General features: G+C 49.1%; 1 protein-coding gene across 1 annotated transcript in view; it reads right to left on the bottom strand.

Moving 5' to 3' along the window:
- Positions 1-294: 294 nt before the first annotated feature.
- The window catches only part of atrx (ATRX chromatin remodeler), a 48,963-nt gene continuing 22,503 nt past the window's right edge, over positions 295-26,754 (bottom strand). The window contains exons 19-36 of the mRNA XM_018737421.2: positions 26,527-26,673; positions 25,491-25,668; positions 25,269-25,406; positions 24,815-24,990; positions 24,128-24,245; positions 22,282-22,412; positions 21,220-21,314; positions 20,863-21,002; positions 20,460-20,613; positions 20,215-20,315; positions 18,482-18,590; positions 17,278-17,455; positions 16,911-17,105; positions 5,471-5,620; positions 2,400-2,516; positions 2,067-2,162; positions 1,847-1,975; positions 295-1,754 (exon numbers count right to left, since the gene is read on the bottom strand). Of these exons, the coding sequence (XP_018592937.2) occupies positions 1,503-1,754; positions 1,847-1,975; positions 2,067-2,162; positions 2,400-2,516; positions 5,471-5,620; positions 16,911-17,105; positions 17,278-17,455; positions 18,482-18,590; positions 20,215-20,315; positions 20,460-20,613; positions 20,863-21,002; positions 21,220-21,314; positions 22,282-22,412; positions 24,128-24,245; positions 24,815-24,990; positions 25,269-25,406; positions 25,491-25,668; positions 26,527-26,673 (2,604 nt within the window). The 3' untranslated portion in view covers positions 295-1,502. The remainder of the gene's footprint in view (positions 1,755-1,846; positions 1,976-2,066; positions 2,163-2,399; positions 2,517-5,470; positions 5,621-16,910; positions 17,106-17,277; positions 17,456-18,481; positions 18,591-20,214; positions 20,316-20,459; positions 20,614-20,862; positions 21,003-21,219; positions 21,315-22,281; positions 22,413-24,127; positions 24,246-24,814; positions 24,991-25,268; positions 25,407-25,490; positions 25,669-26,526; positions 26,674-26,754) is intronic.

Here is a 26,754-nt window from a genome sequence, read left to right as displayed (position 1 = left end):
TTTTAATTTGACTGGCAACATAAAATGCTGATTAAAAACGACATTTGAAATCTATTTTCACAACACAAATCCTTAACAGGAACAATAATCTGCCCTTAATGCTGGCTAGTCAAAGTAAACATTAAGATTATTTATGAAAAAGTGGAACTCATTTGTGTTTACATGTAAAGAGGGAAGAAATAGAACTGATTAATTTTCCTTATACATTAAAGGATTAGGAAAAGTAGAATATCCCGCTAATTTTCAGGTCAATGTTAAATAATCTCAGAAAGCTCACAGACGGGTGAATGACATAATGGTATAATTAAGATATTTACTGTACTGAGTAGCCATACGGAGTAGCAAAGGCAACATGTACTTCCTCTTTTTTCTGGTCTAGTAACCAATACAAATGCAAGAACGACATCAGGAATACAATAACAACACCCTTTTGGTCACTTTATTAAATGTAATATTAAATACTTATCTAGTAAATAGCAGATCAGATTAATGGCAAAACAAGTAGGTGTATTTGCTAACAGGAGAACATTCTTGGGACTGGGGGAGAAAAGTTCCTCTACATTTATGAAATACACCTTGTGCAATTGAAGGAGATTACAGTCTCCAATAAGAAAGAACTCAGTTCCTTGTCATCACTTCTACGCCAGTTTAGCATCGGAAGCAAAAATGTGCCGAAGTTAGAACACAACACAAGTGGAACGAAAAAACAAACAAAAAAAAAAAAACAAACAAACCAAAAAAAAAAACTGAAATAAAAAAATAACATGAACGGTACCCACAGTACTATGCTAGGCAACACTTTACAACAAGAACTTGAGGTTACAAAAGTCCAGAGAATCCAGCAAGCAGTTTCAACAACACAAGCATTCCATACCATGATTAGCAACAACTAGGTGTAACTGCCTGAAAGCAGAATACATATTTTTTTTAAAAAAAAAAAAAAAAAAAAAAAAAGATACAATGTATCTTAAAAGTCATTTACAAGTGTTTAGGGGGAGTTGATGATATAAGGCCATAACATCTGAGTTGGGTGTGCGTACCAGGCTCTCCTGGAGAACTAGCTGTCTGCTGGGGGTCGTGTTCCTGCTTCGAGAGAGCAGGTGCTTTATGTCGTACAAATGTGTCACGAGCAATACTATGGTCCCACTTAGGTGTTGTTAGTCTTCTATATTAGGCATTCATATACCATATAAAAACATTTTAAATAATTAACAGCCCTCCTTTAAGGGGGAAAAGGAATTGTAATGAAAAGAATGATGCAATGCTTAAAAGCATTTGTGGGGGGAAAAAAGTTATTTTTAAATACCTGGAAAAAATGAGAATAGAACTTGAATAATAAGGATATATACACACACTATATCATACCCCTTTAAATTGTCCTTAGACTTTTGCATACTTCTCTCAGGAGGGAAATATGTTTTTTCATGCCGTCTGTCCGCAAGTGCTCGGCCTGGGACCCTTGGCAGGGCGATGACAGTGCATGGGCGTGGGGCTGCTGGCCACTAGTTGCCCTTGGAGGGGCCTGGGTTTTTGCCCAGCTGGGTGGCAGAAGTGGGCACACTCTGCAGGGTGTGAGACAGCTGGCTGCCCAGCTGCTGGTACAGGCCCAGGAGCTCCATCTGGGTGAGACCGGCCGGGCCCATCATGCCGTTCTGCAGGGCCAGCTGGCTCAGCAAGTTGGCCCGGTTCGCCATGGCGATCTGCTGCTCCTGCACCTTCCTGTTGGTGATCACCTTCTGGACGTACATCATCAGCTGCAGGTGGGGAGAGGTGGGGGGAGGTCGGTCAGGGTTCGATTCGAAGGTAGCTGGGCGAAACCGCATGGCGCTCTGCTCCGCTGCCCTACCGTCTGCTGCTTGCTGAGCACGTCGCGGTACACGGCCTCCCGCCGCTTCAGCTCCAAGTCCAGACTTGCCTGCCGGCCCAGCGCCATCGACTGCAGCTGCGCCTCGCTCAGGTTGCGGTTCTCCGTCCGCTGCAAACACGGCACAGGTGTCTCAGCCCCGCGTTCCCCTGTAGGCCGATCAAGCGACTCCAGATGGACACGGTCCCACAAGGCCACTTACCACACGCTGAATGGTTTCTTCCAGCGTCTCTCTAGGGATGGACTTCAGAGAGTTGGTGGCCTCCATCACCTTCTGTCGACCTTGGTTTATCAGGTCCTTTTATTGAGAGGGGGGGGGAAATAAAAAAATCAAACTATACATCAAGAGTCCCAAAGTTACGTGAACTTATAGCTCCTTCACGTACATATAAAAATGCTGAGACCGCGTTGTATGACACACTGGATATAAACATCCCCTAAACAAACAACTACTGACACGGAAAAGCACCAGCTGCTTTCAGGCAACGTGTTTGTCAACTTGTCACGGGTACGAGGAAGGCTGCCCTTCACGAACCTCCAGCTGCTGGTTGGTCATGCTGGCCAGTGCGGCTATGTTGAAGGGGAAGTAGGAGTTGCCGGGGCCCATGCCCAGCTGGGGGTAGGACGGCTGGTTCACCCGCAGCGACAGACCCTGCGGCAAGAGAGAGAGCGGCGTGAAAAGAAGCTGTGAGACAGGCCTGCGAAATGCGTACAGTCTGAAGGACCCAGGCTCGAATCCCACCTCTGCTGCAGCGCCCTTTATCGAGTTTCTTCCTCTCAACGGATGCAGTAAAAATGACCCCGCTGTATAAATGGATAAATCACCGTAGCGATGGCCATCTAACAACGCAAGCTGTCTTGGACGCAGGAGTCCGGTAAAAAAAACGGCTCTTAGTAATAATTCAAATACATAATGAATGGAGATGTGGAAGAATTCTGGACTTGTTTGCCGTTCATTCTCTCACCCTGGGAAAACCTGCAGCCTCGGTCCTTCCCAGGTTTCCATTTGTTTACATCCTATAAACAGAAGTGTCTGCTTTAAAGGTCAGAGATGGCTGTGTTTGTGTGTAGCGGAGCTCCCGCCTTCCCCCCGCGGCGAGGCCGTGCAGCAGTGCCGGAACGTCCGCCGTTCCAGCGGGGCAGGTGTGTAGGCAGGCAGCACGCAGCTGGGTTCGCAGTCTGGATGCCATTAGGGAATGCGCTGTCGTGGAGGAGGGGCACCTCGGGTCTGCACACTTGATCGAGTAAAACCGCAAAGAAAAAATTCCGGCCACACGACTTTCTCAGAAGCTCGGCAGATTCCGACAGCAGAGAAGACGGAGCGCGAACCCCGTGGGTTGAATTTCGCTTTGCGCTGGAGAGGACCTTACCCTGTTTTTCCATTTCCTGCATTCTAAATAAGACATGTGCACGTCGGGCCTTTCGATGAGCGAATCGAGGAAGGCGACCCGCCGTTGGAGCGCGGGCTCCCGCACCCCTCGCTGAGGGTAACGCAAACACAGCCGCTCCTCCAAGGCAGCTTTCGCAGCCACCAGTGTCAAGCACATCAACTATTTGTCTACTGCAATTTATATTTCGCCGTTTTTCTCCGAGGTGCCATAATAACAGCAAGTGTCGCTTTACATGCGGAGACAGCAGCGGCTCCCGCTGCCATGTGCGCGTTACTTTTTCTCTTCGCCGCAGCGGAGCGGTCCGTTTCACGCCGCTATCCGACCGAGCGGCAGCTGAGAGCGTTCCTCGCCTCAAAACGCGTTCGGCAAACGCGCTCGGCGGCCGAAGTTAGAAGCGGCAGAAAGAATTCATGGTAAATGTGAAATACCGTTCTATTCTCTCCCTTCGCTCCACTTGAAGCGAAAGAGCACAGAGGGAAAGACTCCCGAGTCCCACGAGGGCAGGACGAGAGCGGCTGGACAACTAGCGCTCATTAAAGTGGCTTACAACAGTCGGGGGGGGGACTACAGGATTACAGTGCCACCGAAGAGCCCGGGTCCCACGCTGCGGACGTTAATTCCTTCGCAGAAAAGCCCATTAATTAGCCCATGACATGTGGTGTGTGTGTGTGTTGGGAAGGGGGGGGCACGACCACCATCAGACCCCCAAATCTGGAGACAATGACTAGAATGCCAAACCAGGTTCATCGAGTTGAGCTGCGTCCCACTCGAAATAAATAAATAAATAAATAAATAAATAAATAAATAAATAAATAAAAATCACGGCTCTAGCTGCCGATATACCTGGGGGAGATGATTTCATAAGTTGAAAAGCAGCCCTTTTCATTTTCCACTGCATAAGCACCAAAGTACTCGAGCAGAAGCTTCTGACAAAGAGTTGGCCGTATCCGTCCTGCCGCGATTTATCAGTTCTGACAGACAGATAGAGGCCCTGCCATCGTTAGCGCTGAAGCCTCTCGGCCTGGAGTTTGTTTTCATTTCAACGCTAACTGTCAAACATTTAGAAAAATTAATGAAAAAAGCGCGAATGGCCGATGTGCGGCGAGCGCTCGGCCGGGGTGCTCCAGCGTGGGCCGCTCCCTGGGTTCGAACCGCTTCGAGTGGATGAGCCCCCGACACACACACACACACACACACACCGTAGCAGATCTCTGACCCCGTTGGATGCCGCTCATCTGCACTTTAGGTGTGGTCCCTCCTCACGGCGGAGCTCACCAACACGGCGCGACTGCGAGGACGGCAAAAAGACCGCACGAAACCTGTCCGTTGCGTCAGGTGACCGCAGCGCCCTCGCACCCGGAGCCATCGACAGCGCAAAGCGCGAAATGTGCCACGGAGAACTCGCTCCAAGGGGAAATTAGCGCCTTTCAAAATGCCCTTTTCTTGTTGCACATGCAGAGCTGCCAACTGGAGAGTTTGCTAGCGAAGTATTTCAGCGCTGGCAGAGCGGGGCGTTACGCATTTGACGTGCGCACCGATGCCTTGAGCTCAGCTGGTCGCCTGATTAATTTCACCCGGGAGACACATCATGTTGGACTGCCGAACGAGGCCTCTCCCTACATCTGGATACCAATCACTGCGCGCTCCTGCGACGCGAACTCTCTACCCCGTTCCCTCTGCTCTGCTGTGACACGGCGCTTCTCACACCAGACTGGCTTTCCGCAGCAGCGATGCGGACAGAGTGGCACCGGCCTTTAGATCTCCACCGCATCCCGCATGTGGGACGCCCCTGCTCCAAGAGCTCCAGTTTGGTTTACATTATCATTTATTTATTTAGCAGACACTTTTCTCCAAAGCAACTTCCAATGAACTCAAGGTAGTGTTACCAGCCCGCACACCTTATTCACCAAGGTGCCTTACACTGCTAGATACACTACTTACACTGGGCCACTCATCCATACATAAGTGGAACACACTCACATACTATGGGGAACCTGAACAGCATGTCTTTGGACTGTGCGAGGAAACCAGAGCACCCAGAGGAAACCCACATCATGGTTGGTGACATCAGCCAAAAAAAAATCTAAAGTAGCCCCGATATAAAAAACAACGAACGCGGGAGTTTAAAGCTTCACTGTCGGCCTGCTCGGCTGGAGACGGGCACTGGCGAAATGGGACCGGTGCGGAGATGGGTGCCACCGAAGGCCGCACAAACCTTCTTCTCCGCCTCGTACTCGGCCCAGGCGGCTTTACGGTCCTCCTCGCTGAGGGCCTCCTCCTCCTTGTGGTCCAGCAAGGAGTCGTGCTCATGGTAGCCCACGATCTGCTCTTTGAAGCTGTGCAGCAGCTCCGCTAGGACAGGGTCCTGAGGGGAAGGGAGAGAAAGACACGTGAGGTTCACCCAACGTAGGAAAGGCCCACATGCGTTCCGCCTCAGCCAGAGAGCATCCCCTAGACGCACGTGCACAAAATCTCTCCTGCAGCCATTCCCACGGCTCCCCAGGTGTCCCCGTGGGACAGCACCTCATCAATCCAGGGTGGCAGGAACCTAAACCTCCTCTCCACTCGCCTTTCTGTGAACTAATGAAAAACACGCTGAGAAAAAATAAATTCTGTTACTGCGATCAGAAATGACGAATAACGCGCCGCAGCAGCTGCTCTGCGCTCGGCGTTCAGTCAAATGTGTGCAAAAAGACAGTTTTTTTTTTTTTAAAAAAAAGGAGCCCGAGTCTTTCAAGCGACTCTCGTTGCCACGACAACACTGTTATTGAAAACAATACCTGAGTAAAATACAATTCTCGGTCTGCCTGGTCACACAAACGTGGTTTAAATTACTCTGCACGGTGCATGTTTGCTTTTCTTAGTCTCGCCTTTACTTTACATTAACTGGAACTTTACACCCTGGAAACGACACCGCTGCGCTCCGCTCCACCGTGCTCCGCGACCGTTTGATCTCGACCCCCTCCCCCTCCCGCCAAACCCCCAGCGACGCACCCGGCCCCCCGATCAAGGAGTGACAATGATTTCACTGCCGCAAACAAAATTAATCATAAACGTCATCAAAGTTGAAAAAGTAAGAGCCTTACACGGGAAAATTAAGGATTGATTGCAAACTTGCTTTGCATCAGGCTTGAATAAACAGAAAATAAACACGCGACCCAGCTTGCGGAAACCAGATCCTTCTCTGGGAGGAGAATTACCAATTAACCAGATCAAGGTCTATTTTTAGGGAAATAAAACACTAAAAAGATAACGTGGTCGAGACAGGTAACAATAACAGAGTCATGCTTTCCAAATTACGACAGAGGGGCGTAATGGGCTGCAGGACAGCAGATCCCTCGGCTCTCGGCCCTGCGACTAACTCGGTTTGATGGCTGGAAAATAAAAACATGTGGCGGCAAACGAGCACAATCAGGACGAGCGCGGCCCACCCGTTGGGAGCGGGAATCGTCAACGTGCGTCTTGCCTGACGCCACTCACTCGCTGCAACATGAAAGGGCGTCTGAGGCGTCCCGCCCGCCCACAACGCCGAGGGAACAACAAGGGAGAAAACCGCATTCAGATGGAGCCGTCGCCCTCCTCCGCTGAACAACCAGAGCGTCTCAGTTAAAAGGTACGGTGCGTCTTTAAAACGAAGAGCAATGTGCTCGGCAAACACACACACACACACACACACACACACACACACACACACACACACACACACACACACACACACACACTTCTTGAACCGCTTGTCCCATACAGGGTCACGGGGAACCAGAGCCCAACCTGGCAACTCAGGGCGTAAGGCTGGCAGGGGAGAGGACACACCCAGGACGGGACGCCAGTCCATCGCAAGGCACCCCAAGTGGGACTCGAACCCCAGACCCACCGGAGAGCAGGACCCGGTCCAACCCACTGCTCGGCAAACATATTAACATTTTTTTTTTTGCTGAGGGAAGCACTCTCGTCAAGCTGTGACATCTCTTACAAGTCATCCAAACACAGGCCGTCTTGAGCTTTTATTTCCGGAGAACCAGGTCTCGTTTCCAGTGAATCGGAGCTAAACCGTATCGCAACCGTGTCCAATTCCAGGTCTGTAAATGGGTCAGGGAGCCCCAGGGGTCAAACGGCGGCGCGGCGGTCCCGGGGACGAGGGAGGCACAGGCTCATAATTAGTCTCTGTGCAGAGCTTCCAGGGTGGTCTTCCAGCAGTCAGGCCTCCCCTCGGCACCGGGCGCGAGAGAAGCAGCGGGGCAGTGGCGGCCAGGAGAGCGTGCAGGTGGGATGTGCAATCTGGGAAAGCGAGGACCCACCGGAGAAAAGGTAAACTACTTGAGCGCTGTTTCAGCTCCCAAGAGTAGCAGGACAGGAAGGTGTGGAGGGTGGGGACTGACTGGAAGACAAACTTCTGCTGCTGCACACATATGAAACCGCTGCGATATATCTTCTGGGAAGAGCCTCGCACCGGAAACCTGGAGCGCAAATGTCCTCCCCGGGTCCGCAGTGGTGCCGCCGATGCCGTTCGGTGACCGTACAACATGGGACGAGGGCATCATCCTAGAGAAAGCACCCCTCGTGTCCGGCGCTCTAAACATCAAACCACTCAGTTTGAGGGAGCATAAATCGTCTCTTGCCATAAGATGGGGAAGCTAAGTAAGTTTTACCATTACCCATGGTTCTGTTGCCCCCCCCCCTCCTCCCCGTGATGTTACTGAGCCCATGATGCATCGCTACCAGCGTTTTAACGCTGTCTCAGAGTGACACATGTTGGGCAGTAAAATGGGTACAAGTGCTGAAGGCCATTCACTCATAGCAGGTGCAGGGAGTGCGCTCTCTAGCCATTCCCACCATTTTCGGGAACACATCGTCTCGCCTATATTGGTGGAATATTTGACCTATTCATTTTCCGGTAAGTTTTTTTTTTTTTTTTTTCTTTCTCTCTCTCCAGACAGCCAGACCTTGTAATGGCAATGTTTTTTTTTTTTTTTTTAAATCCTTCCAAAAGCCCAGATCTACCAAATATTAGAAACTGGCCTTCCAGAAGAGCGCAACATCGCCAGCTTAGTCAGAAGGCATCCCAGCTGCTGTACCCCAAAGAAAGGCACTTGTGATCATCAGCTGTTGCGTGGCCTAAGAGTGTCCAGATATGCTATAATAAAAACTACGAGAATAATTTTTTTTAAAAAAAAAAGAAAGAAAAAACAAACGTTAGAAGACGCCAACTTTAGAACATTTGAGAATATCAGGAAAGCTTTACGTCCCTGCATTCGACTAAATGACATCTTTTGAATCCACCCATATTAAGGACCCTCAGCTCTTCCGATGCCGCTCACACACGTTCGTGCAGCAGCCTTCAGCACTGAACACTATAAGTGTGCGTGGAGCTCGCTGCGTCCCCTGGAGGCCACTGCAAAGCACTGCAGTCAAATCATCCCCCCCCCACACGTCCATACCAAACACTGGCCTTGTGTGACACGCAGGTGTGCTAACCACAGCAAGCACAAGGGCCAGAACGGGGAGAACCTCGCATGAAGAATGCAACAGAAGGAGCGGGGGCATGCTGATATTTGTAATATCTAACCTCAGTCAGTTAAAACGGACTCCGCAGCTGCACGCAAATAATACGCATAACTTTCCTGCCTAGTTATAAACAGTCCTCCAAGTGGAGCACTGCTGGTTTGCCATCTGACCGCACATTTCCTGGCCTGCACTGGTCACCATCCCTCAAATCTATGGCCCGGTCTTTTCCACCCTACACAGCACAAAAAAAACCACTGCTGTGGCAGCCGCCATCACAGCCTTCAGTTCTTCACTGCGCCACCTGATCCCTCGGCAAAGGGACCCTTTCCTCCCGGATACAAAGACACCCTAAATCAGGAATTCCAAATACATGGAAGCTATTTATCCGGCGTGCACAATGACTGGGTGGGGATTTGATCTTGACTAAATACTGGTATTAAGTGCCATGCAAACTTTCTGAACCGCTCGTCCCATACGGGGTCGCGGGGAGCCGGAGCCTACCCGGCAACACAGGGCGTAAGGCCGGAGGGAGAGGGGACACACCCAGGACGGGACGCCAGTCTGTCGCAAGGCACCCCAAGCGGGACTCGAACCTCAGACCCACCGGAGAGCAGGACCCGGTCCAACCCACTGCGCCACCGCACGCCCCGCGCCATGCAAACTATCACTAATAATTAAAATCAATACATTAAGTTGTCTGTGTGAAGCTATGTAGTAAGTGAATTCATCTATTATACTGTCATACCGTTAAATGCCCAACGATACCCTGCTGACGGGATTAATACGGTAACACCCTGGTTGGTCTGTTCCATCAGCCTGCGGTGTTACTAATAAGGGGTTCGGGATACTGGACTCTGGAAATGCAAATTGTGTCACACTTCAGCATATCTTAGCAGCCTGTGTACAGCATTAAAGGGGTATAGATGGATATAACGATGGCTACGAATAGTGCTTAGAATATGTGCTCACCAAAGGGTCCAAGAAAAGATTACTTCAACAGGTGCTAAATCCCCTGGGGGGGGAAAAAAAAAAAAAAAAATCTGAAAACAAAACATAATTAGACCTGCACTCTCAGTCGTGACTGTTTATTAGAGGTGAAATCAAACCACGGATGTGTTTCTGCTACAGGCGTTTCTCAGCACGTGCAAACATTATTGAAACACGGAACTAAATAGCAGTCAAGCAGGATCATGTGAGAACTAATAACATACAGCGATGAAAATCACTGGACAAAAAGACCAAAAGATGCAGAGACGCGTCCGTGAATTAATTTCACCTGTAATAAACAAATCCAATCACAACAGTGTGCTGGCCTACCTACACTTTATTTATCCTACTCATTGTCTCTGTTGTTATAAATATGATGTATAAAACCAGCCTGCGGTAAATACCACGTTATCGTATTTGTCGCGCTATATGACACAAGTCTCACATCCTTGCCGAAAAGCAGAGACGTAAAAACACCGGGTCAGCACAGTAAGCACCTCTTCTTCTATCCAAATCGTAGAAGCCTGGCTCTACGCAGGACAAGAGTAGTCAATGACCCCAGTTGCAATGCTGCCCCCAGTCCTCAAAGTGCGCTCTCCCTGCTGGCACGTACTCTTAAGGACGTCTATCCAGTCGAACTAACGGCATCCCCCTTGTCACCAGGTACCGATTCGAAGGGACTCACACACGCACACAGTCCGAAACCGCTTGTCCCGAGCGGGGTCGCGGCAAACCGGAGCCTAACCCGGCAGCACAGGGTGCAAGGCTGGAGAGGGAGGGGATACACCCAGGATGGGACGCCAGTCCATCACAAGGCACCCCAAGCGGGACTTGAACCCCAGACCCGCAAGAGAGCAGGACCCGATCAAACCCACTGCGCCACCGCACCCCCCACAAAGGGACCCGGTGTGTTAAATTAGCCTCTGAAATGGCTAAAAAGTTATGCCTTGGACAAGCGAGAGAGACGGCCATCATCACGGCTTGCTTGTCTGGTCACGGAAGGGTTAGTGCAGCCTGTCTCGGAGACACACAACAAGAAAACACACGGGGCTTACATTCCCAGACTGTGCTGGAAGAGAACTGCCGGAGGGAGGGGGACGGGCCGTGGGGGGTCTGCCGTTCAGTGTTTACGAGCAGTCGCTAACCTTTCTGCTGAAAACGCGGACAAAAAGCTCCACTCTGGCTGCCTAATCCAATTAGAGGCAGAAATCTGCTGGCACTCATTACTGGGGGGGAAAGAAAAAAAAAAATCATTCAGTACCCACATATAATTAAGCTACAAAGTTATGCCTTAACTCTTTTTTTTTTTTTCCCACTTTGACTATTAAAGTTGAGAAAAACATTTTCAAGTGATCACTATTTAATGCACAGCTGTTCATAGCCATTGTACATGAGTAATGCAGTTATTTTATTAGTAACAATACACCTGACCCACTGAACGAGAACGGACTGTTACACGGCTTCAAACCACCGATCTCCCCAAACATCTAATGCGAAAATCAACGCGTATTGTAATAACTCTTCCATAATAGCTTACCAGGAGTCTTCTGTCCAAGGGGCTGTGAGTAGCATATTGGTTAGAGCTGCTGCCTTACAATTGTAGGAGCCAGCGATGAACCTTTTACCCTCAACTGATACAGTGAAATTACCCATAAACAAGTAGATGATTGTAAGTAACTTAGAGTACCGTGCAAACATTGGAAATCAGACCGACACCATCGAGGGACCAAAACCTTTTGGGTTTGAGACACTCATTATGAATCTGTTCACAAACATCTGATACAAGCTGCAGTACAGAACAAAATACCCATGGCGGATTTAAAAACGACCATGCAACGGGCAAATAATTTGTAGGAAGGTTATCGGGATTCATCTATATCCTGCGATTTACGCACCTACTAGAGCGATGAACATCGGTGCATGAAGCAGAAAGAAATAAACCAGATTTACTCAAGAATCACGTTTGCAACTATGTCTCTCTTTCTCCTAATGTGACGTACGAACTGTATTTTCTCTGAGATGTACGTCGCTTTGGAGAAAGCGTCTGCTAAATGAATAAACGTAAATACGCCATCGTACCGAATAATAAGCCCGTTATAAAAAATACATTAGTTACATTTACGTGTTATGTATGTCGTCATGAGCCGTTGTGTTGGTTTTTCCTTTTACAGAACTCCGTTATATAAGCGATCACTTTATTGCAAAATTTCGTGACAGTATAGTAAGAGCATTTATTCGTTTGCTTTACGGCAATTTTCAATGTAATGCGGCGTGAGCGCGTTCCTCCTCAGATCGTGAGAGAACGAAGTGAATTTAAGCTTCCCTCAATCAAAGCTGACAAAAAACAGCTCCGCAGCTCATTATGTATGGAAAAGTGATGGACGGCTCAAGTGCTGCTTGAATGCAGAATGTGGGGCTCGAGAGCAAAGACAAAGCACAAAGTGCTGGCTGTCAGGGAAAACGGCTGATTATCCGTTGAAGACGTCCCTAAAGGACGTCTTGTATCCAACTTGGTGGTATTTAAGTCCTAGAATTCCACACGTACATGAAGTCAAAACAATGTCACCCATCTGTTGTCAAACAGCAGCTGCAGCGCATGCAGTCCGCAACTAGAAAACACAGCCTTGCCAAGTCTGCTAGCTGGGTAACGCTACTATTCGTAGATCGTTTTTTCACGTTTGGTCTAAAACGTACAGACATCCCTCCATTTACAAAATTAACCGGCTCCTAAAAACTGAAATACTGGATGCGCACACACACACGCGCTGGCTGAAGCTGCTTGTCCCAAGCGGGGTCGCGGCGAGCCAGCGCCTAACCTGGCAACACAGGGCGTAAGGCTGGAGGGGGAGGGGACACACCCAGGATGGGACACCAGTCCATCACAAGGCACCTCAAGCAGGACTCGAACCCCAGACTCGCCAAAAAACAGGACCCAGCCAAACCCACTGCACCACAACACCCCCAATACTGGATACCTTAAGCGTATTTCCTATTATGGTAAATGATGAAAATTAGAGAAATTTTGTTTATACTGATTTCTTTGTTCCTCAGATCAATAACTGGATATCAAAAGCCAAGGGCCTTATACCGAAATTTCAGATAAAGTGAGTTTGTAAATCGAGGACTCCTGTACACACATATGGGGAAAACTCTTGAGTCTCAGTATATCGCAAAAGCATGCGAGATCCACACTTTTCTTGTTTGTGAAGCAATGTGGTCACAGTGTGTCTGAGCGATTATTACATTTAACTAACTGTTATAACAGGGGTGCAGTGGGTTTGGCCTGTGCCTGCTCTCTGATGGGTCTGGAGTTTGAGTCCTGCTTGGGGCGCCTTGCCATGGACTGGCGTCCCATCCTGGGTGTGTCCACTCCCCCTCCAGCCTCGTGCCCTGTGCTGCCGAGTTAGGCTTCGGCTTGCCGCGACCCCACTTGGGACAAGCAGTTTCAGTCACTCTGTGTGTGTGTGTGTGTGTGTGTGTGTGTGTGTGTGTGTGTGTGTGTGTGTGTGTGTGTAACTGCTATAAGCTCAGAATGATCATAGCTGCCATATGCTGACGTACTGGAGCGGGAGGAAAGTAGCAGAGCCCTTTAACGTCAGGGCTGAGGGGACGGTCGATCCTCGCAGGATGCAGGGGATGTTCCACTTGAGTTCTTAGCCCTGGGTAGGACACTGATTTAATGCACAGCAACATTGAAATTATGTTTAAATAAATGTGGGGGCATTTCCAAGAGCATCCCAATGTTAACACGATTGTTCAGATCACTCTTCTTTTGAACTGAAGTAATCAATACTACGAAGCCCCGGTGTTAGTTGCCATGCTGTCGTTTTTTAATCATTTTAAACTAGATTAAATTTTAGAGGACTGTAACAGATCGGGGGGTGTGGTGGCGCAGTGGGTTGGACCGGGTCCTGCTCTCCAGTGGGTCTGGGGTTCGAGTCCCGCTTGGGGTGCCTTACGACAGACTGGCGTCCCGTCCTGGGTGTGTCCCCTCCCCCTCCAGCCTTACGCCCTGTGTTGCCAGGTTAGGCTCCAGCTCCCCGCGACCCTGAATGGGACAAGCGCTTCAGAAATGTGTGTGTGTGTGTGTGTGTTACAGATCATACAGTAATCACTTTTCATATCAGGGCAAATCAATATACTTATCCCATTGTCCGGTCTTCATTTGTCCCTGAAATTTCTTATGAGAAAAAAAATCCAATTCACACACACACATTTTCGGAACCGCTTGTCCCTCACGGGGTCACGGGAAACCGGAGCCTACCCGGCAACACAGGGCGTAAGGCTGGAGGGGGAGGGGACACACCCAGGACGGGACGCCAGTCCGTCGCAAGGCACCCCAAGCGGGACTCGAACCCCAGACCCACGGGAGAGCAGGACCGTGGTCCAACCCACTGCGCCACCGCACCCCCCTAAATCCAATTCATCCCAGGTAAATCCCAAGTTCGTGCCAAAATCACCAAAAACCAGCCCTAATATGATCAGGAAAAAATAAGTATATCAGATTCAAATTTAACACTGTTTTACATGTTTGCTGTTTGTCCCCAAGAAATAATGAAATAAAAACTCCACAAAGCCTTTCCGAATCATTAATGTATCCACTTGGCACAGTTTTCAAATGCGGTCTCAGTTTATCGTGCCGCACTGAACGTGGTGGCCTATACCAGATGTGGCAGGCCAGATGCTTGAAAATCCTGACTCATTAATGATAAGTGGTATTAATAATCTACAACCACACAAGTGAAAAACCAGATATCGGGTACTTTTTTGGTTTATCTGCTTTTTAACACTAAGAACACAGTAACCTTTGACGGTAAAAAAAACAAAGCAATGGGATATCAACTTAAATGTTCTGCAATCACTGAAATACACACATTTATTTAGAATATTTACTCTCCAACAAGTGTTTCAAAATATGTAAATTTGCTGTCTCAGTTGGAAACGGCCCCTCTCACAGTTCCTTTTCCACATCACACGCGCAGATTTAAACCGTCATCATTAACACCGCAGTTCTTTAAGCCCTTTTACCCAGGTCTCAGAGAAGCAGTGTGAAAGGTAAAGCTATTCCTGGCATTTCCTTAACGGCAACAACAATTTATGTTCCTAAACCGAAGCTGAAATATTTCCCTTCCAGTCCAGTTTACCATCAGTCATTTCCTGGAAAAAAAAAAAAAAAAAAACAGATGACTCGGTTGGTTTGGACTACGCTGCAGGTACAGCTGAGGTCACCTTTCTGCTGGTTCGTACCGATAGGACAACTAGTGAACTTCTCTGGTTATGTCTGTGACGACATGAAGCAGCCCAGGCCGGTCAGACTTAGTGTCCACTTGTCCACTCAGACATCAGCTCTGCAATGCCATATACGGTGTAGTGGGTTTATGTTCAGCTTCTTCACACCAAACTGCGCTCTCTGCTTTTGCAGGTTTCCTACCAAATGTAAAGGTGCACAATTATACATTTATTCATTCAGCTGATGCTTTTCTCCAAAGTTACAATTTACAATGTTAAACTACTTAATGCAAAGCCAGAGCTGGGTGATTTTACTGGAGAAACTTAGGGAAGGTACCTTGCTCAAGGGTACTACAGCTGGAAGTGGGACTTGAACCTGTGACCTTGGGGTATAAAGGCAGAAGCTTCAACCACTGTACAACCAGCTGCCCAAGCAGGTATGACCTTTACTAGCTGACACCTCTATCCAAAGTGACACTACAGTAAGTTCCCTACAGTTATTAATCCATCTATACAGCAGAGCGATGCAGCACACCCCTGCACAATGGTCAACTTGAAGACACCAGACGACCTGAAACATGTCTTCGGACTGTGCGAGGCAACCAGAGCACACGGACGACACCCGGGTGAATACGGAGAGAACGCGCAGGCTCCACACAGGCTGAGTGGGGATCCAACCCACATCCGAAGCGCTACCTACGGGAAGGAATACACTCCGGGCCATCAGTGGAGGATATCTCCTGAACTCCCACAGCCTGACACTGTGGAAGCCTCGCCAAAAACAGAGGAAGACATCTGGAACAAAATGGGAAAAGGAGCTTCTTGTATACGGTTTAGTTCACTACTGTCTCAAAACCAAAAACGGTTTTATTTGAAAGCAACAGCAGGCGTCTCTGCGGTGAGCAGAGAACATCCCAGACATGCTCTGATTTGTATCTACAGGTCTACTGCAGTGGAGGTTTCTCACGCACTCGCCGAGCGTTTCTGTCTTCAAAAGGAACGGCCGCGGGCTCCTTCTGCTATTTACAATACTTACAGTACTTCTCTAATCGTGTCCAGCGCTTCAGCCCCGTAGCCCTGCGCGCAAACTAACTCAATACTCCTGGCCACTTGTTCCACTGAGGGCGAAATGTACTCGCCCATAATTTGATCCTTACTTCGCACAGCCCTGGGTTGGGGCACGCACTTTTAGGGCGGCCAAGGTAGGAAAACGATACCCAAATGGTGACTTCTTTATTGCCGGCTTTACGACGGTGCTGGGGAGTGTCCCTAACAGCCTCGGCGACGCTGAGCCATATATCTGTAGGAAGTTTGGACTGATGCTTCCATCATAAAAAGGAGAGCTGTTCAGGGAAAGCCATGGGTCAAAGGGCAAATGCTAAAAGCTCTGCACCAAGGTACAATAACCACCTAATAGGGTGCAAACCTGAAGGCTTTTCCAGGAAAACATATTTCATTCACAAAGGCTTGGATGGAAACCAAAAAACATCACCTGAAGGTTCAGATCTCACTCGTTTGACCTCCGAATGAAATTAAGGGGAAAACAGAGAGGAGAGCGCTACCTGCAGGGAGGCAGCGGTAACGCAGTGATCCTTGTGGACTTCTCAAGCTCGCCCATGGAGAAGCTACTGAAACAGCAGCACGTATACTTTTAAAAATTCATTCAGCGCTGCAGAGTGGCTTGAAGAGCATTGGCAGGAGAACAAACTGGTCCAGAGATGAAGAATCAGCCGCCACACTCTCTCACGTTCACCAAAGTCACCAGGAAACGTGCGTCAACGGGGACTGATGCTACAGTAGCTCTAGGTTCGTGGTGGTTAACGGCGACGGTTCACTTGTGATGACCGCCTTGTGAAAACATTGTGAGGCTAACTGTAAGCCGCTGTTTTAGAAACCCCGATGAGGTGATCAACCCAAAACAAAGCAGCGGTCACCTTGGGCAGCATGGGCGTCGCCCTCTTGCTCTTCTTCTCTGAATTAGGGTCATCCAGTTGATCGGGTTCGAACGTGTAGAGCTCGGTGAGCTCGTTCATGGTGAAGTGGCGCTCAATTTGCTGCTGGTCCACCACCCGGAAGGAGAGCGACTGCTTGGTCACCTGCCGGTCATAGATCTTGTCCTCCATGGTGCCCTGTGGAGATAAGGCCATGATGCAGTTGGTAAACTGTAGCTAGCAGCTCACCTTCCGCAAAACCATTCAGGAAAATGAAAAATCTGCATAAGAGCTTCCTGTCGACACACTGAGCCGCTTGCCATGACCTCACAACAGCTACGTCAGCGAGAGCGAATGAGACGTTGCTTACCTGCGCCAGGAACCTGTACACAAAGACGGTCTTGAGCTGGCCAAAGCGGTACACCCTAAAAATACTCTGGATGTCGTAGGATGGGTTCCACGAAGCATCAAAAATGATGACCCTGTTAGCAGCTACCAGGTTGATCCCAAGAGACCCAGCTCTTGTAGAGATGAGAAACAGGCGACCCCTGGATGAGTGAGAGACCCGGCAAAGCTGTCAGCCCAATAAATACGGGGACATTCTGAACCTCAGTACCTCAAGGGCCATCCAATCTTAAAAGGCTAAACAGGGCTTATATACTTTACAGCGCAACATTATACAGGTGCACTGACCATAAAAAGACCATCTAGTCTTTTGTGACACTGATACCAAGCAAAGGTTAAAAGGTTTAGAATTGGATTCAGCACATTGCTCTTTGTACAAATGTTCCTCGGGTGACGACATACGCAACCTAGATTTGTGAACGCTGTCCCATAAACCTTTATGATATTATTTTTGAGTCCCAACGTTTGGGTGTAATGTCGACCGTGCTGCTGCAAATTCCCATAATTGTCACCGTTTGGGTCTTAGTCAGTGTCTGGCCGTGCAGCAGCAATTGCATTTTGTTTACAAAGCTTTTCGTTTGTGATTCCCTTCAAGTTATGCGACACCTTTTAAAATGCAGGATACACTAGTAGCAGTCAATCACTCATCTACACACCAAAGCAATGTAACACACACATATAGACTAGGGGAATTTAGCCTGATCAGTCTACCTGACACATGTGTTTGGACTGTGGGAGGAAACCAGAGCACCTTGAGGAAACCCATGTATACGCAGGGAGAACCCACACCCTCTCACACCACCCAGGTGCTTAGAGACAACAGCAGTACTCACTGAACCACCACATTATTATTATTATTCTACATCAGTATCACTTTAACGTGAATGATGCGCAAAAACAGTAACAGTCCTATTATACAATGTACCAGTTGTTCATATCAATTGTTTACATATTTTTATGATCCATATAATATAGCATAAGGGTGTTTTCGACGGTTTACTTATGATGGGATGAACAGAATAGAATCCCATCACAAAGGAGCAAAATTTAGATTGCAGATCAGTTTCTGTTCCCGCTACCTGTTTTTAAAGAGTCATCCAGGGTTAACTGTGGACCAGAAGTGCTGTGGATCAGGAAATGTGTTTAAGGCAGCAGTGAGGGCTCCGTACCGAGTATTGCTGGTGTCATTGAACTCTTCGGCCCACTTCTTTCTGGTCATGGCATTGGTGGAGCCGTCCAAGCGGTAGTAGTCTATGTTTCGGAACCACTTGCCCTCTCCTGTCGGGACAGAAAAAAAAAAACCACTCTTCAGATTCTGACGAAAGCTCAACACAGAAGGTCAAAACAACAGATGTTTACGAAGTTCTACAGCTCAGCAATGACTGTCCTTGGAGATCCAAGAACCAAACAGCTTTCGGCTTCCTCTGCTAGCATTCGCAACTGGCATTTAAACATGTTTCCAATTACTGGACTGTGATCTTTTCATTATAAATTGCAAACCCTTAAGCAAACATTTTTAGGTGAATTTAAAAAAAAATAAAAAAAAATAAAAAAAGGGCAAGGTCTAATCATTTTCAAAATGAAAGCAAAAACAGCTGCAGCAGTTTAATTAGGAACACGACCTTAGGCCAGAGGCTGTTTGTGTGACTGTATGTGGGGCTGTGTGTGTGTGTTCTTATTAAGAAGTGTGTGTATCTGTACATGTACCGCTAACCTTCTGTGGACACGTATGAAAATTTCCCCACAATACAGTATACCCAGAAATACAGACAACACCACAGTTTAAAACGCCTTGATAACTTTAAAGTAGTCGACTTAAAAAAGAGGCAGGGGCGGGGGGGGGGGGGGGGGGGACCTGATAAAATAGTAAATGTGAGAAAAACTTTTCGTATCAACTCTCAACTGTTTTTCGGTGAAGAATGAATGATTTATTGTATTACAGTAAGAATCAGTGTGAGGTCCTAACAAGGCAAGGCTGTGCCCAAGTGTGTGCTCCCACCCTGGGGTGAAAGGAAGCGCGTGTGCAGAAAACACTAGGGTGGACTACGACTGTCGTTCAAGCTCGTCGAACCCCGAACCTCCAAAGAGGGCTCTGTTATGGAGATGTAGCGGTTTGGGCAGACTGCTGACGCAATCGGGCGGGAAGCGGCCAAGTGCAGATGAAGACAGTGTGAGCAGGGAGGCTGTGTATGACGCACTGTGTGTGACGCATTCAATGAAGGACACTGTCTTCCTTATTAATAACATCACCTGCGGCAAACGCTATGTGGTTTAAAGCAGCCGGGGTTCATGTTGAAACACAGCGGGAGACTCGCACCCTACAGTTCATTGCTGGGACACCTGTCACACAGATGCCTGCTGAGGACCATATTGTTACCCATCTCATACCTTTTGTCCAAGGTGAGCTACAGCGTTAGGCTTGGACACATTACTATTTGGCTCTTTATAAAACGAGGTGCTCTTAATATCATCAATTCAGGACGAGAAACTCCATCAAGGACACTGGAGATGGAGTGGGATTCCACTGAGGACGGGCAAGGAGACGGATCTAACCACTATGCCACCTGCTGCCCCAAGAAGACGTAAGACCGCAGGGGAAGTGGCTGCCTGCTGCAGCTTTACTGTGAGCACAACTAACCCAGCGAGATACAAGCCACACACGGCGCTGGTGGCAAAGCAGACAGAGTGACGAGAGCAAGGAGACCACAAAGGCCTAGCAGGGATCACTGCATTCCACCGGTAGAAAAGGGGCCCCTTACCAGATCGTAACCTGAGCAGCTACGCTCCTTCGTGAGGATGAATTCATAAAGTGAGACTGTGTGTCTGTGAGTGAAACGAACTGTTGAACGAGACGACTAACGTCCGCAGTGTCGAGCAGAGCCGCGTGTAGCCTGAAGCTCACCTTTATACGGAGAAGGCTTTTCTTCTTCCTTGGCCCGACAAGCCAGCTCCAGGAAGTCCTCAATCAAGTCCAGTGAGATGAGAGACTGACTGAACACCAGCCTGGAAACACCGACAACAACAAAAGAAAATTAGGGAATCGATATTATGTCCAACTAACGGCAATTCAGTGGCCAATGGCGTCAGGACATCAAGCAGCCATGTGATCAACCAAACCAATAACCGAAGGGTTTACTAAAGACATACACTTTTTCCTCAACTTCCTCTGCCATCCGGAGAATTTCGAAAAGCAGCACCATCTTGCCGGAGTGCTCGAGAATCTCGGAATCGGCTTCGGTAACAAATTCCTTGTACCAGTCCGGAGAGGGGCTGCCGGGGCCTGAGCTCGAGGAGGCTCTTGCTGCTCGGACATGAGCGGAGGTAAAGGGTTAGTTCTCCACCTGGACGGCTTTGACTCTCATTAAACATGCATCACCTGGACTCAAACTACAGAGCACCACCCCCCCCGATGAGCCCATAAGCTCCTCCCTGTACCAAACTCAGTGATGCAGTCGGGTCAAATTCTTTGGAACCCACTGAATGTGTGTGTGAGTATTTACTGTTGAACCCACAAATCCTAACGTATCAAGGAGCGGGCGTGATACTCTACCTTCCTCCACAGGCTCCGCCCTGTTGCGCCCCTCGGGATTACCACCCCGGGAACTGGTGTTCCACTCTTTGATCACCTCCAGGTCGTCGCTGTCCGACTCGTCCGTGAGGGCCTTCTTCCCCTTGCCCCGCTTCTTTTTCCTGCGGAGGAGAAACGCGTCGTCACGTTTGCTGCGGGAGAGGTGCTCCATCCACACCCAGAATGCACTTTCACCAGATGGGCCGATACGGAAGTAGCAGAGATCTGCCGTGATCGTGTCCCTCGGTGGAACAGGCCGGCAAACTCGTGTTTCCCCCTTGCGCTGTGTCAAAAACACGACGGAGGCGTGAAAAGCCCAGCCGGGAGGGCTGTGAGCACCTTTTCGCCTTCTCGTCTTCAGACGTCAGGCTCATAGAAGACTCTTCCGTCTCCGACGCTATGAATTCCTCCATGCTGTCCTCATCGAAGTAGCCCTGCAACACACAGCATAGGCATTACAAGCACGGCATCGGGTTACCCGTCTGCACAGAGGAGCGTAAACGTACCAAGTTCTCCTGCACTTCACCTCATTTCACTTCCCGGGCAGGTCATTGATGCACCCAGGCCAAGACAAATATAAATCAGTCTCACTTAAATGTAGGTGTTCTCCCAATACACTGTTTACCGTGCACACTGCACATCCACACGTATAGCTTTTTTTTTGTTGCCACACTTGTCACCACCATTGAACCTCCTACATCACTAAGCCACTTAAAGCCAAGTTAAACAATAAATTAAGGTGTAAATGCATTCATGAGGAATTGCGACTCTGGAAACCTAATAAGGAAAGAAAGTTTAACCCCCCCTTACACTGGCTGTCCCACACACACCTCCCCCCCTTTGTTGTGCATCCCGCGTATAAAGCCATTGAGGGCCAGAGAAACAAGATGGGAAAACTGGGGACACGCAGCGTCTGCCACTGGGAAAGACCTCGTCCACAAATCATCTTTGCTGACAAGCTTATGAGACGCCTAACATATAATCGTGAATACAACCCCGAATTCTCCCGATTGCTCTCTCTGGCACGTATGTGCGTGACGGGCTGCCATTATTACAGACAGCGTCGTTGGAAAAGGTCTTTGTGAAATGACTGCAGGAGCTGCTGGCCCTCTGTGCTGTCTGGCCGCATGGCAGAGCATCAAATACAACAAGCAGCTGCTGCCTAAGTGCTGCAGGTCCATGGTACCACGGTACAAATCCCCCCTTTGTTGAAGTCCCCGTCTCAACTGCGCACACAGCGCGTACCCAGGCTTTCCCATCATATCGCATGCTTCCCCCCCCCTCTGCCTTTCCACAGAAAGTGATGACTCGAGGGAAACGGCGCCTCCCGGTTTGTTTTCGTGCGGTTGGTGTGGAGCGCGGGCTCGCGGGGCCTTCGAGTCACACGTCTTGTTTCTTTACCTTGTTTTCTTTGCTGATATAGTCCAGCTGAAGACACCAGGGATGGGTCCAGATTCTGCTGAGCATCTGGAAATCCTGGAAGAGCTTGGTCCCGGCACGGCCCCGGCCCCCCTCCACAGCGGCGCCCACACCTGCCCAGAGATTTGGATGAGTGCCCGGCCGCGCGGCACAAGTGCGGCCCGCCGGAGACTCCAATTGGTGCCAGTACTCTGCGGCGCCACGCACCGTGCACTTAACGCACTGCTTGGTCCCAAAGCAAAACACAGCTGGCATGCGAGCCCTGTGCCGCCGGGGGCCGACACGGCCCGCCATATGGGACGACTGCAGGCCAGAAGATCGGCGGCACTTCCTACAAAAGCAGCTCTCTAGGATGCGTTGCAACAGGAACGCACGTGGCCTGTCTAACGCGAGCTGATTAAAGGCCTGGGACGCTTTTATTTAGAAGTTACGCTCCTTCGTTTGACCTCCAGCCGCAGTAAACGAGGAACACGCAACGAGAAAAGTTCATTTGCGATGTGGGCCTTGACCTGACCCCTCCCCGTGCTGGGGAGGAGATCAGTGTGCCGGCTCGTGGTCTCCCACAGTGCAGCCGGTGGTCCTGGGAGCAGTCAGGACACGGGCGCGCTGGGTGGTTAGCGGCGGGCTCCACGGGAAGCTGCCCTAATGAGCTGGGGACGCTCTCCCAGAGCCCTTCATTACCGAGGGCCGTGGGAACGCCCACGCCAGCTGTCCTGCAAAGGCTCCAGGGTAAGAGCAGGCTAAGGTAAAAATATAACCAGACCCTTAACACGATGAAACGTAGAACCATTAAACCATAACCAAAGCAGACTCGGAATGAGACGAAACGGACAAGATAACTGCACGTGTCATGCAGGTAAACCAGTAACGCTGGGACTCGGGGCAAGTGCTCTACTAGAATAAAGCATCCCACGGTGGGAGGGAGACCGTAAAACTGCAGCACGCTGGGATTCCAACCATTCTTCGTTCGCTTTTTTTTGGAGAGACATATGGAGCCGCCACACACTAACTGGGAATTTTAACATGAAACACTAGTGTCCTCTGAAGCAGAAAGACCAGGTGTTTAAGTACATTTTAGTACAACGTGTTGCCTGCTCTCAGGGCCACACTCAGAGCAGCTCCGCAATTCACTAACAGGATGGAAACACAGGTGGTCCTCGACTTGCCGCACGTCATTAAGGACGGCTCTCTACTATTTTCGAATCCCAGCGTAATAATGGTAATAATGTTTAACGATGACCGCCCCACCTGACGTACGGTTTCGTCAGCTGGGCGCAGTGCCGCAAGGCGCCTTATTTCTCAGCGTTTTAGTCTCAGTCGGTCTTTTGTCTGCCAAACGATTTTTTTTTTCTGATTCCCCTGAGTTCATTTTTATAGACAATGACTAACAAGTGAAAATGAGAGCGTTCGAGTGGTGTGAAAAGAAAAAAGCAAAAGACAACAGATTTAAAAATAAAAGTGAAAACAATACTGTAGCTGGAAAATATAAATACAGTCCAGTGCTATAATTATATTATTATTATTCTATATTGGTATTATTCTAACACGAATAATGTGTGAAATCGGCAGAAAGCCTTTTAATACACGATAGCATGCACTTTAAATGTTTGTATACCCTTATGGTTCATATAACAGTAAGGGGACTTGTGAACGAGTCGACTTACGACGGGGTGTTGGAATGGAGCCCCATCATAAGTTGAGGACCACCTGTGGTGTAAAATGCTAAGACGCACCGCGATGGAACCGAGGGTCACTACACACTGAAGCGGAGGGCAAGTACTTCCCTGGCCCAAAAGAAAAAGGCGACAGTAGGAGGCCAGGGGTTCACCTGTGAAGTGCTCCAGATAGTATCGGTAGAGCTTGCACTGGATGGGCGTCACTCGCACCGCAAGAACGTACTCGTGTTTCGGAGGCAGGAATTTCGTCAAAGCCGTGTAGTCTCGCCTCTGTGGGGAGAAAACGAGGTGCTGCCGTCAACATCGCTCACCTGAAAACCCCAGATAAATGTATCCATTAACGGCAAACAGTTTAAAGCGCACTGCCTAAGAAAAGCAGCAATTCGGTGAACCACAGACAACCAGGCGCTTTAAACATGTATGTTAAGTTTACTATCCGATTGAGCTGTTACCACTGTTGCATCAAGATGCCATGCACATTTCCAAGGATGCTGCCAGCATTCCCCCTCCACATGATGCCCAGACAGTATTCTGTAACCATAACCGTGCCACGTATATCATGCTGGATGTCAGTGCTGGAACATGACTGAGTAGCATACCTTTAGAATTTCTGCATAGGAATGTGTTTCACAGTTGGTTCGGCAGTCCCACAACCATGCCACTAGGTTTTAGCGTCACCAAAACTGTAATAACTCACGCTTTTAATACCTTTACTTATTTAGCTGACATGTTTCTCCAAAGCAACTTAGAACGTTAAGCTACTTGCAGTGATTTTGAGAGGAGAACAAGTACCCAGCACAGCTCTTAAGGGAGCCACAGAGCACACCTGCACCACTCACCTGGACACATCCTGCCAACATCTCGTACAGGATATGGGCTCGTTTCTTCATGAGACGGACGTCTGCCAGGGTGGAGTCGGCACACTGGCCGTTCTGGATGGGGTTGATGAAGCGGTTGCGGAACTCCTTCACCGAGCCCAGCAGGTTCTCCTTGATGAAGTTCACCATGCAGTGATCTGGAGAGAAACGGCTTCTTCACGCGAATGCTCACAACATTGCCATTCATCACCAAGGCAGACAAGAGAATTTTTTTTTTTTTTAACAAGATCAAGTACAAAAACCACGTTCAACACAACCATCCTTGCTCACACCCGACTAATAGATATCTGATTTTAGCCCAGTTTATAAAACCAACAATGACACACACTACAGATCGCAGGCAAACACATGGAATACTGACCAACGCAGGCGATGGTGCAACGAAACAGCAGAGAAAACAGTGAAGTTCACTCACACTCGATGAGGTTGTTCTGCAGAGGAGTTCCGGTGAGCACCACTCTTCGTTTCGTCTTTATAGAATTCATAGCTTTGGAAATGGCCGACGACTCGTTCTTGAGGACGTGCCCCTCGTCGCAGATCACAAAGTCGGGGCCTAATGGACAGAGCAAGGGGCAGCATGGGAAGTGGGAAGCCTTCGGGTCCAGAGTCCCCTCCCTCTTTGAAACACCCCTAGTACCTGGGTCAACCAGTGTTTTGTGGAAGGCCTCCTTCAGCTTCTTGCTCTTGATGTTCCTGCCCTGCGTGAGGTTGCGGTACATTTCGTAGCCGATGATCATGATGCCACCGTCCTCCTGCCAGCGCTGCAAGGCGTAGGCGCGCTCCTGAGGCCGCTTCACCGTGGCTAGCTCGGTCACCTGCCACACAGGTACGTGTCGTAACGGTGGCCCGGTGGCATGCTGCACTTGTGCACCAGGGAGCGTGCTTTCCACTGAGTAACAAGGGTGCGCGCGCACGTGTGTGTGTGTGTGTTGAGGGAATTCGGGTGTGCTCATACACCTCAGCCTCAATGTTCCAAGAGCAAGCACATGATCTGGAATATCAGTTTTCTGAAAAAGCACCTACAGTGATTCCTCTTCTAATCTTTCATAGGTCAAACTGATATTTTACAGGTCGGAAAAGCAAGAAAAATGTGTCCCATTTATACCGTTTTTACAGCAACCCCGTGTCACTGTCTTTTCACCCAAATAAAACAGCTGGAAATGATAGAAGTCACAAAGACCATTAAACTATAGTCACTCACACACACACACACACACACACACATACATTTTCGGAATCGCTTGTCCCATACAGGGTCGCGGAGAACCGGAGCCTACCCGGCAACACAGGGCGTAAGGCCGGAGGGGGAGGGGACACACCCAGGATGGGACGCCACTCCATTGCAAGGCACCCCAAGCGGGACTCGAACCCCAGACCCACTAGAGAGCAGGACCCGGTCCAACCCACTGCGCCACCGCACCCCCTTAAACTATAGTCTACGCTGTAAAATCCAGTGTTTGTAACAGTTTTTCTTCATATACAAAATGCAACATTGTTTATGATTTAATTATTGTCTAACTGGAAAAATTCTGTGTACGAACTCCAAGTGTTTTGTGCATCATACCATAATACAAAGATCTGCTTTAGCTTGGTGCAACACGTTACGATCACAATACCTGTAAGGCAGGGAATTTTAACCAAGGGAAAAAGAAAAGAGCAATGTGCCCCTGTACCTCCAGACACTCCTCGTCCTTCATGCCCTCCTGCCACTTCTCGAACTCGTTTAGCCAGTTGAGGACAGTGTTGAGCGGGCACACCACCAGGGCCGTCCTGAAGTTCAGCTTCTCACACAGAAGCATTGTGTGCAAGAAGGTGACCACCTGCCGCAGAAGAGCAGCGATGAGCCACCGGACAGCGAACGACTCCGGACGAGTGCTCATGATCAGAACCAATCATGTACT

The sequence above is a fragment of the Scleropages formosus genome, chromosome 13 (assembly GCF_900964775.1).
Source record: "Scleropages formosus chromosome 13, fSclFor1.1, whole genome shotgun sequence".
Classification (NCBI taxonomy): domain Eukaryota; kingdom Metazoa; phylum Chordata; class Actinopteri; order Osteoglossiformes; family Osteoglossidae; genus Scleropages; species Scleropages formosus.
This window is presented reverse-complemented; position numbering and strand designations above follow the sequence as displayed.